The sequence below is a fragment of the Vipera ursinii genome (genome assembly GCF_947247035.1).
Source record: "Vipera ursinii genome assembly, chromosome: 4".
NCBI lineage: Eukaryota > Metazoa > Chordata > Lepidosauria > Squamata > Viperidae > Vipera > Vipera ursinii.
In genome coordinates this window covers 19,606,692-19,618,780 of record NC_139514.1, presented here as the reverse complement: position 1 = coordinate 19,618,780, position 12,089 = coordinate 19,606,692, and the positions used below count along the sequence as shown (strand labels likewise).

Genomic DNA, 12,089 nt, shown 5'->3' with positions numbered 1-12,089 from the left:
CAGAGTGTTAATGACCAGATGACTGCTAAAAATATACGTAAATACTTCTATTTCCCACCATTTAGCCAGAACTGAGAAAGCTTCTTGGGTGAGAAGCAAAACATTTTCCGGGGGGGGGGGGGAAACAGGAAAGTCTAGTTGCCTTTTGAAAAGCAGCTTTGGGACAACTGTGACCTAGATGATTGAGAATCTATAGACATCTGCAGGAATATATAACTTTTAAAGAATTTCAGAAGAATAATCTTATTAAAATTTAATCTATAAAATGGTGGGGAGAAATTGAATATGATTTCAAAGGGTCAGTATTACTATTTTGAATATTTCCTAGATGACTCCAGAATCCTTACATCCATTTAGAAATTTCAAACTATGTATAGTAAATGTCAAGGCAAGAATAACTTTCCCTTGCATTTTTTCATTAAAATAGAAAATATAATAGATACCTATTATAGGAGGTAGTCAATGTAATACCAAGTTTTAAAAAGAGAGTAAGAAAGTACTAAATATTATTATTAGTTATTATTTAATATATGTTATATACTATTTCTTAGGCCTCAGCATTTCAAAGCAATTTATAATCAAAAGAGCAATAATGGTGGCCTTGTACATCATAATTGATTCTCTGGATAAGTAACTCATTGTTTCACTAAGTAGTATATGGTGAAGTGCTCCACTCAGTAATCTGGCTACAACGTTTTCCCGTTGCAACCTCTGAATCAGGCGCAAGGTAGGTCTTCATAAAGCATATGGTAGCAATCTAAGTAAGAAGTGACCGGCACATGAACAATTGTAACTAGGCTGCATTTGTAAAGAGCAGAGTTAAGTGTATCAATCAAAGCTGGTCCGTTGACATCTATTTCTGAGGAAAAGGTCCAACTAATAGTAGATAGTAGAGGGAAGTAATAGCATCATATAAATGGCAAAAGGTGAAAATGTACTAAAATGAGTGATAGCTTTGTATACAGGATCCAATCTAGATTGGTCACTGGGAGCAGAGGTTTAGTCTTCCAAACTTTTGGACTCCTGCTAGAAACTTCCAAACTTTAGTCTTCCAACTTTTGGACTCCTTAGGAAACTTCACTTTCTGGTGAGAGAGAAGTTCCCTGAGGAGGGATTCTAGCATAAGTCTGAAAGCTCAGAAGACTAAACCTCTGGTCCCGATGACCAACCCAGATTGAATCCTGCAACTTTACCGTGTATGTTTGCCTTCATTCATGAGTATTGGGTACATTAGGGCACTGTTATAGTGTTGCAGGATCTAACAGTTTTTAATTCTTTTAATTAACAAATTACAACAAGAAAAACACAATTATAACAATGTTTTGATTCTCTTGGAACAGGCCTATTGCTACTTGTATGCAAGAGAGAAAGCAAACATTTGAAGAATTTCTAGAAGAACAGATACGGTTGGAGGAGCAGAGGTTGAATGAAAAAGCAAATCTCAAGGTTAATAGTTACAGTATACAAAATATGCCAATTTCATAATGTGAGAATAATTTATTCATGTACATGTTGTACAGATTTTAGCAAATCTGGAATCTCAACAGATTATTTTGATAGTAATAAATTAACAGATATAAATAACTGAATTTCTTACATATACATAAATTGCTTGTTTTTTTAGGTTGTTGAAAAAGCAGCATTCCAGAAACCAGTTTCAAAGCAACCCTTTTTAAAACGAGGTGAAGGCTTAAATAGATATACTAATGCCAAATATAAAGTAGCCAAACAAAAGGAAAGTAAGACAATTCTTCAGCCTGATCCCTTAGAAATTAAAAATACACTTAAAACAGACAAACTGCAGCTTCATCGGAAAACTGCCTCTTCCAATAAAATTTCGGACAATTTTGTGCCTAAACCTGTACATCAGAATATTAAAACAAAAAAGAATTTGTCTTTTTCTGTTCGAAAGACAACAGGACTTAGAAATTGCATTGGAAAAGGCATTTCTTCATCCACGAGGCAAAACTCTAATGAAATGAAACCAGAAGTACTGAAAAATTCTCTAAGATCAGAAATAAATGGAGAAAAAGAAAAGAATAAAGAAAATGTAATGCCACTTGCCAAGCTGCGTGAAACTGATGTCAAATTACCAGCAGGAAAAGAAGCACTGTCAGAAGTAACTGAATTTCTTATAAATCCATGTGGAAAAGACCAAGAGTTGTCTTTTGAACTTTCTTTCCAAAAAAAGTTGGGTAATTGGGAAGCTGAAAAAGAAAAAGAAAAAAACGAATTGGATGAATTTTTGTTTTTAGAGCAGGCTGCTGATGAAGTATCTTTTGCCAGTAACTCTTCACTCATAATAAGGATCTTGGATCAAGGCCAGCAGATTTCCTCAGGGCATAGACTGTCTTCTACCCCTATTAAATCAAGCTTGCAGGAGCAGCAGATGAATGTGTTAAATGTCACAGCTACAGCTAACATAAATGGAAGAAATGGGGTTTCCCAAGGATCTAACCATGAGAGGCACCAGGATAGTTCCCAGGTACCAGCACCATTCATGGTTCATAGAAGTTCATCTGACTATGAAACGCTTCAAACTTCTTCCTCAGCCGAATTTCAAGGTACTAAAAACACTGACTTAGATGAAGATAAATCTGATGAAAGCAGTGAGATGACTTCTGAAAGTGAAGAAGAGTTTGAGATTACCATAAAACCTGCAAGTGAGGGAGCTGATAAGATCAGTTTGAAAAAGCAAAGCAACTGTCCTGAATTTTCAGAGTGCAAAGGACCAACGGAGAGCACTAAGAGTCCTGATTCAATGGAAGAAGACAGTGGCCAGTCTAATGAGCTATATAGAGACACTGCATATCCAAGTGTGTTCTGTAACGACGGAAATAAATTTCAGTTTGATGATGAAATCTCATGGTCTGACTTTGAGAATAGCAATCTGTGTAGCAATATGGTTTCTAAAGTACATCTGACACCTGATGGTTCCAAGACACCTTTTCCTGATAAAGTAATAAAGAGGAAGATTGCCATGGTGAAGAAAGGAGATGCTTTGCTGAAACAAAATATGACTGTTAATGAGGAAACTGAGCCTGCTACATCAGATTTGATGCTAAAACTCTTTCCTTCCTTAAAACCTAAACAGAAGGTAGATGCACAATCAAGACATGAGAGCAAATCGAACGTGACTCAGGAAGAATCAAGCGGTAAGGGAGAGAGAAAAATCAATTACTATATTAAATCAATTACTAAAATCAATGATAAAAGTTATAAAAATTAATTACTGAATTAGCTCTATATCATTTTATACAGAATTTCCTATATGTGCATGTTCTTTTTATATGGCATATAGTTTCACTGCACTCTTAAACCATAACCCAAGAGCCAGAAATTATGGAATGGATATATAAAGCGATATGGTTTTCAAATTGTGCGGCAGTTTTATGTAAGATATATAGAGGCTTTAGGGATCTATTTGATGCACATTTTGCAGGTTGTCATAAATGGTTTTAATTAAATCTAGACAAGCAGTGACCCCTTAGGTCATTGTTTCAGGGTCTTTAGCAGCTTGCTCAATAACAGAACTTCTAATGTAGTACCTTCACTAGAAAAGTTGGGATAGATTCAGAGGGTAAGCGTAGTGAGATGAAACTTCAAGGGAGTAAATCCACATTGGGACATGAGGAAAAATTTAACTGTAACAGCTCTCAAACAGTAGACTAGGTCATTGCAATGCTTCTTCCCTTTCACTGGAGGTTTTCAGAGGCTGGATAATGATCTAGTGAGGATGGGGTAGTGAGTCCTGCAGCGTGTAGGAACTTGGACTTGATGGCCTCTTAGAACCTTTCCAGTGTTATGGTTCTGTAACTGTAATAGCTACAACTATTGTTTTTAAATAATGTTTTTTAAAAACTCCACTAACCTCATAGAATCCTCAGTAGAACCCTAGGTATTGATCCCATTTTACAATGAGATGAGTACATGAGATTTGATACATATTGAAATGCTGTATAATTTCTTCCCTTTTAGGAGAAAGTGTGCGCTCACAGCTCTTGAAAGAGAAGCTTGTTGAATTAGAAATGGAAATTGAAAGGTTCAGGACTGAAAATGCATCCCTATCAAAACTTAGAGAAGAGCATGAAACTGCCCTGGAAAAACTTAGGTATTCTAAGTTCTGTCTCTACAGGCTAAATGATCTAGATCAGACTTGTGACGTCGCGCAACGTATCGGAGCCTTTTCGCCATTGCCGGCAATGCGGTGGGCGCGGCTTCCGGATGATGCATCCGGCCCGCGGGCCAGCAGTTTGACACCCCGATGTAGATGATGTTTATCCCTGTAGTGTTTTCTTCCTTTCTTCCGTCTCTATGCAGAGAGAGAAAGAAGATCACTAGTGATTAACAAATTATGCTCCTTTTGTACAACAGAGTTTGGTCTCCTCTTTTACCCTAGATACATTAACAGGAAGGGCTGTTTTTTTCTTTGATGTCCTGGAACAATATATGTCAAAATTCAGTCATTGTTTCCATATTTGTCAAAATTAGAGCTGTTATTAACATAAAATATGTAACTTTTTCCAGATTTAAAAATAATATAGTTTATAAATTTAATATCCAAATGTTATAAGGGCCTTTCCCCCAAAAAAGTAATTGACCCTACATTAGCACAGTGTCCAATGACTCAAGAATTTTTATTTTGAATAATTGCTGATTTAACAGGGAGAATTATAAATATAAGTTCTTTCTTGTTTATTTTTCCAGCCAACAATCCATGGACAGATTTTTGAAAATATGTCAAGCCTATTATTATAAATTAATGAAAAGGATATTCTAAAAATCTTTGAAAGAGTTCAGCTTCAGTGCACACCTGTTTTTTAAAAAATGTGGACCAATGTTTCCAAGTTACATTGTGATATCTGATTTTTATGTGATAAATATTTTGTAATTTTTGTTCTGTAAACTTTCAGGAAAGAAAAATCTGACTATGAACACCATAAAACGCAACAGCTTGCTCAAATAGAAGAACTTAAAAAGGAAGAAGCAAGAAAATTGCAGAAAGAACGTAAAGTTTTTGAGAAGTATGCACAGGCAGCTAGAGCCATTCCAGATAAAAAAGAACGTGATGAAATTCAGGTATGAATGCAATATAAACAAGCAACCTAATTGAGGGAAATGAATAATGGGAAAAACTCCCCATTATCTAAAGATATCAAAAGTAAATATAGATTATTGTTTTTAATCAGTTCATTCTATAAAACATAACCAATGTTCCATATAAAATTGACTTAAATTCAGATGTAAAATTAGATGCGTCTTATATGCACTGTGTAGTTACCCTATCTAATTCTGATAGTGGTGGCAGCTGGATAGTTAATTTCAGTAACTTGTGCTATAGTAGTATGCATTATGTAGTGGCTTCTTTTCAGATAGATGTGTGCTTCTACCTAACAATAGAAATTAAAGCATCAGATAAATATGGGGGGAGTTGACATTTTTCCACAAGAAGAGCAAATATGACCATAAGACCAAAGAGATTAATATATACCATGGTGAACAGAACATTGCTTCAAGAGTTGAAGAGATTCCCCCCATTTCTCTGTTCTCACCTTTTCCCTGTAAAACAAGTGGCTTGCTAATGAAAAGAATAGGCAATGTGGCTTGCACCAGATTCAGTTACACTCCTGTATATTCTGTTCCAACTGTGAAGGTTTTAGGAGAAAAAATCTATCAATCTATTTATCTATCTATCTCTTTATTTTTAAATAATTTTTAGAAATGACTCAAGGCAGCAAATGTATCTAACACACCTTCCTCCTCCTATTTTCCGTACAACAAAAACCCAGTGAAGTGGGTTGGGCTGAGAGAATGACTGGCCCTAGATCACCTAGGTGGCTTTCATGGTTAAGGCAGGACTTGAACTAACAATCTCCTCCTTTCTAGGCATCTCCTGGTGCCTTCACCACTAGACCAAACTGGCTCATTCAATAAGCTTGGCTGTGAAACCATTGTTATGGGATAATGAACTGTTTCTTCTTAATTTAGTGAAACTGATGGGAGAGGCTTAGTTGGTGTGGATGTGTACCTAAAAGGGTGGCGTGTTTCAAGTTGCCTAGGAAGAGTTGCTGGTAGAGGGGCATTAATAATAACCAATCACATTGGTTTACCAGTTTTCTAGTAAACAGGCAGGCCTGTGTCAACATATAGACTGACCTTCTGTGAGGTAAAGTGAGAACGAGCTTGCCCAGCCTATCCAGAGAGGTCTCATTTCATCCTGGGTCTGTTGCCTTCAGAGCTATTTGGACATCAGTTTACTTGTGTTCCTTTTCCTTGGGCCAAAGGGGGAAATTGGCGCTGAATTTCATCCAGCTCCCACTTAATGATGAAGGCTAGAAAGAAGCAATAGCACTGGTGATGAGTTAGCCATACCTCATGGAGGTATTCCAGAGCACATGGTGCGTTGTCCCGCCCTCACTAATAAAACAGTAAAAAATCATTTTATGTAGATTGAAAGAAACAAGAAACATATTTTTTGGGATGTTAACGAATGGATTCCAGATATGTGTTACCATTTTTGAAATGTTTGTATTCTAAACATGAAAAGATGTGTGTTTCTGTAGACTTTAACAAATTGAATTAATTTTTACATTGATATTACATAGATCTTATTTTTTCAATTTTTTAAAATTATGTTCAACTTATTTTAATTCCCGTAAAAATCCTTTGTTATGTTTACTGAATAATCACATATAGTTTTTTTAAAAAAAATATTAGTGAAATATAACAGAATAATGAAGCAGTAGAAAGCTTGACTAGACTGAATCCCTTGTTTGCAAAAGTGGGTGAAAACCTACTAGGCATTAATTAGGGGAGAATCAGTGGTATATCTCTGGTAAATTTATTGTTAGCCCTTTCCCCCCCCCCCCCCCGAGACAGGTCTGTTGGTCCTGAAAAAGATCCTTGAACCCATTTAATACCAGAGAACTGGTATACCCACGAATATTAAGGCAGGTCTATAAATAGTACTTTGTGAAGACAGGATGCAGATAGATACCCTTGCAGAAACCAGTGTCCGGTCTCTTCTGCATCACAAATGAAATGGCAATACTTGGTGATGGAGCTGAGGAGCTCTACTCACAACAGCTGGCTAACAGGAAGTTGGCAGATGCCAGTCCCTGGTTGTCTTATCACCAGGGCTTTTTTTCTCATAGAACGCTGATGGAACCTTGTAGGGTAGGCAAGGCGGGTTGTATGACATGTGTGAGTTCCGGCACCTTTTTCTTTTACAAAAAAAGCACTGCTTATCACTGATACCACAACTGAAGCGTTACAAATTGTTTCTACACCAGCACTTGCTGTGGGAGAAGATGGAGGATAGTGGTTTAGCACCAAACAGCAAAGTCGAAGTTACCACTTTTTAAAGATTGCTTCAGTTGTTGCTTATAGAAGTGATTGTGGCTATTGCACAATTATGCTTTGCAGCTTATTCCCCAGCTGGAGTGCTCTTCAAGTCCAATAGGCCTTGCTGTGAGGCCCTCCTGATATGTCCTTTCTTCAAGTTTACCTCTTCATTCTCACAATCTGTGGAAGGGGGAATCCAATTGTGTGTTAAAAGTGAGGAACGCAGGTTAATTAAAAGTGAGTACAAAAGTATAAAAGCGACTCTTTTGGGGAAAAGTACATTAGTCGTATCCAAAGTGAATAAATGTAATTCTAATATCCAATATGTGGAAAGATGTCCATCTGTCTGTTTTTTCTTAAGGCTTTGAAGCAACAAATAGCAACATTGCAGGAAGAGGTAAAAAAGAGAGAAACAAAATGGTCAGCAACTCATACTCGTCTGAGGGATCAGATTGAAGCCTTAACGAAGGAGAATACACAACTGCGAGAAGAAATCAAAATTATGGAAAGATTCCGTTTGGAGGCCTGGAAGAGAAAAGAAGCCCCCACAAAGAAAAAGAAAAATAGTAATTCTGGTTACTCAGACAAGCATAACTCCACAGTGAGTTTCTTCTCTTTGGGAAAAAAAAAGTTTCAAAAAACTAGAGTCAAAGTTTTTGCACTGCTTCAAAAGCAGCTCCCATGGGATCCAATGTTTTGCAAACCTGAGAGGATTTATTTGGAGTTCCACTGCATACCAGATTGCAGCAGAAACAGCCTTCAGAGCTATTTGACACTGTATTTTCCATTTTCTAAAAACCATATAGCTTCGGCATATTCCCAACTCTGAATTTGAAGAGATAAGTCCACTGATACATATACTGTACAGCTTTCTTTCAAGTGAATTTAGAATAAACTTTTACCTAAATGGGTGACAAGTATTTTACATTTCAACACATGGTTTTTCTACATAGCTGTTTCTTTGACAGCATCTGTTTTGCTCTCTTTGTTCTGAAAACTTTATTGCATTTGGGTGTTTCACTATTCAAGCAACCCTTGATACTCAGTATCAAGCAGTATCTTCAACTGCTTTGAAACTCATCGAATTTGGTACCCATTTGTCTACTGCCTTGTGACTCAACATTATTCCTTATGGGAAAAAATTGTTTGGTGCTCATCACACTTCCCAGAACCAATTAACAGAGTCCTGAGGTACCACTGAATTTGGATAGGATATTTGAGGGACTGCCTCAATAATTTCTGTCTAGGTGCTCTGGATCCCACTAATTGATTAAATAATGCCACCAATGGGATTCTAGTAGTGTGCCTTCTCTTATACAGTACCCATCCTTTTAAATAGCATTTCCCTGGAGATTTGCAGGCTCTTATCCTATAAGGATACCACAAGTCTTTAAAAATATGGCTTTGCTTCCAGGATATTTGTTGAGCCCCTAGTGATCTCTATTGTGTTGCATTGCCAGGTATTTGGGAGATTTTTTTTAAAAATCCAGGCTATACATTTTGTTTTTGTTATAGTATAATATAAACTGCTTTTCAGTGTTCTGTGTAAGCAGCTAGAAATAGATATTTTTGAGATCACCTTGATCTTGGAGAAGAGCCTTGGTGGAGCAGTGGGCTAATGCCTCCTTAAGTAACACCAGCTGCCTGCAATTAGTGCAGGTTTGCATCCCACCAGGCTCAAGGTTGACTCAGCCTTCCATCTTTCTGAGGTAGGTAAAATGAGGACCCAGATTGTTGGGGGCAATTAAGCTGACTTTGTAATAATGCCGCTTGGGGGGTGTATGAAAGCCCTAATAAGCAGGCATATACATAGAATGAAGGCTACTGCTAAGCTTGTAAGCCGCCCTTAGTCTTCGGAGAAGGGTGGGATATAAATGGAATTAAAATAAATAAATAAATAAATAAGTATGCAGAAAGAGCAGAACTGAAGTATAAAAATTGCAACTTTGTAAAATAATTTCTAAAGTTTTTATTATTGTATGTTACTATAACATTCTATTTCTTGATTGTATACTTTTGTGAAGTATACAAACATGAATACTAATATTTACCATATTTTGTTGGTTTGTGAATTTTAAAAAATGATACATAATTTGTTTCTTGAAGAATCTAACTTTTGCGATAGTAGACATTTGCCGAAGAAATTCTCTCTTTTTTTGTCTAGCATTTGCCAGCAGCATTGCCAAAATCTCACAGTGGGTCTTCAATGAATCAAATAGAAAAGAGCAGTAAAATAAATGTCAAAAGTGATTTGCCATCAGAAGGTAAACTGTTTGATTAAAAATTGGATCTAGTAACCAGAAGTAGCAATTTATTATCCCTTCAGAATTTTGAATGAGTTAGAATGGATTTATGATTGTATGAGTATATGAAACTGCAAGGTGTTTTCTTTCCTGGACTAAAACAATCTTTTTCTTTAATCTATTTGATTTTAAATATGTTCAGCCACATCAATTATCAGTGCTTTACTATGTAATTGATAAGATTTTGTAAGGTTTATATTCATATTTATTAATGAATCTTTTATTTGAAATAGAAAGCTTGTCACCAAAATGTGAACCAGCAAAAGCATATGAGGCTGATTTGGACAAAATGATAACACCTGAAGATTCCTCCAAAACATTTATGGCAGTAAGTTCACTTTTTTTGTTGAAAGTGGGCATGCTAGTATGATACCTAAGACTAACCATAGAATGACCTTTACAACCAAGACAGTTTAATGGTTTAAACAAAATGTATCTTTATGCCCATTATATAGATCTTTTAATCATGATGAAATTTGTAAAAAGTGTTAAGAGAAATATTGATACTTAAATTATGTGTAATTATGTATAACGTACATGTATATTAGATAACCCTAGTTTTTTATTCTTAGAATATGAATAGGCAGAATTTATCTTCTGAACAGCTCAGATGCAAGAAATTCATATTCTGACCTTTGATTTTTATGATATATTCTTTAGAACCCTGTTTTCTTTGGAAATAAGATATCTTTGAAAAGAGTTATCTTGAGGGGCAGTTTCTGTAGTTATATAAAATGCAGAATTGCCTCAGTCAATCTAAAGAACATTCTCAGTATCGTGAGGTATATCACGAAAAGGAGGCTTCGGGGTTTTCTTTTTAAACTTTTTAAGGGGTTAGGGAGGGGGGAGGAATGTAAGGTCCCGCAGAAAGATGGGGGTTTTTTTGCCGGACCTACTCCAGTCCAGGTTGGTCGATGGTCACGGCAGGAAGGGGGCTGGGGGGGGTCATGGGGCCTGAGGGGTCGGGGTGGGGAGAGCGATCCCCATGGTAATTGGGAATGGTGACAGATGGATGAACAGAGGGCCATATCGGAATCTGGGATCACGCCCCCACTGTCTTCGAGCAGTGGCGCGCTCCGACCCTCTGGTTTCAACCTGCTTTCCCGGGGGTGGGGGAGGGCAGATACCTGAGCTCAGGTTGATTTATTTGAATGTCAGGTCTGTGGTGAATAAAGCTCCCCTCATCTGGGATCTGATTGAGGAGGAAGGCGCAGACCTCGCATGCATTACGGAAACTTGGTTAGGCCCAGAGGGAGGAGTCCCTCTGATTGAATTATGCCCACCAGGTTTCCGTGTGCTGCACCAGCCTCCAGCTCAGGGTAGGGGCGGTGGGGTGGCAGTTGTCATTAAGGAGGCCCTTTGTCCGCGGGAGGCCACTGCCCCTCAGATAGGCGGATGTGAGTCTCTCCTCCTGAGGTGGGGCCCTGGAGGTCAGTTGGGCCTGTTGCTTGCATACCTTTCTCCTAGCTGCGTGGCAACAGCCCTGCCCGGGCTACTCAACGCTCTCTCGGGGTTGGCGGTTGAGTTATGGTTCTGGGGGATTTCAACCTGCCCTCCCCGGGGGGGCGTTGGGGGGCCTGAGAGTTCATGGCCTCCATGATGACCATGGACCTGACCCAGATTATTCAGGGTCCGACCCATGAGGGGGGAAACACGCCCGACCTTAGTTTTATCTCCGGGCAGTGGCTTAATGGTCTGGGTGGGGTCTCTCCAACTATTCAACCCCTTTCATGGACAGATCATTATCTCCTGCGGCTGGGCCTCCGTTATGCCACCTCCCGCTGCTGGGAGGCGGAACCGACCAGGTGGTTCCGCCCCAGGCGCCTGATGGATCCGGAAAGGTTTCAGATGGCGTTTGGATTGATCCTTGCCTCCCTTTCCCACAGCCCAGTCGAGACCTTGGTTGACGCCTGGCAACGGACTGCTTCTGAAGCTCTCGACCGCGTTGTGCCTTTGTGGCCTCTGACCTGGCGCAGGTCCCGGTTGGCCCCTTGGTTTTCCATGGACCTATGGGAGATGAAGCGCCGGAGGAGGGGCCTAGAGAACATTTGGAGATCCAGTCGGTCCGAATCTGACCGAACACAGTTAAGATCTTTTACCAGATCTTACCTTGTGGCAATGGAGGTGGCGAAGCGTGCCTACTTCGCCACCCTCATTGCGTCCGCAGATAATCGCCCAGCTGCCCTGTTTAGGGTGACCCGTTCCCTTTTAAATCAGGGGACAGGGGAGGACCCCTTGCAAGGACGGGCCGAGTTTAGTCAGCATCTGCTGGACAAAATCGCTCAGATACGGACTGGTCTGGACTCCGACTGGGCAGTATCTGACGAGGGGGAAACGATGGGTCTGGCCTACATTATTTGGGAGGAGTTTGACCCTGTGACTCCGGATGAAGTGGACAGGATCATGGGTAGATTAAGTGCTGCCACGTGTTTGTTGGATCCA

The 12,089-nt window shown here is 38.9% G+C and overlaps 1 protein-coding gene across 4 annotated transcripts in view; it reads left to right on the top strand.

Moving 5' to 3' along the window:
- CPAP (centrosome assembly and centriole elongation protein) overlaps positions 1–12,089 on the top strand; it is a 90,631-nt gene that overhangs the window by 71,312 nt on the left and 7,230 nt on the right. For all 4 annotated transcript variants that reach the window (XM_083362246.1, XM_083362247.1, XM_083362248.1 and 1 more), the window contains exons 5-11: positions 1,341–1,446; positions 1,625–3,155; positions 3,979–4,111; positions 4,914–5,079; positions 7,706–7,945; positions 9,509–9,608; positions 9,881–9,975. In XM_083362246.1, the coding sequence (XP_083218372.1) occupies positions 1,341–1,446; positions 1,625–3,155; positions 3,979–4,111; positions 4,914–5,079; positions 7,706–7,945; positions 9,509–9,608; positions 9,881–9,975 (2,371 nt within the window). The remainder of the gene's footprint in view (positions 1–1,340; positions 1,447–1,624; positions 3,156–3,978; positions 4,112–4,913; positions 5,080–7,705; positions 7,946–9,508; positions 9,609–9,880; positions 9,976–12,089) is intronic.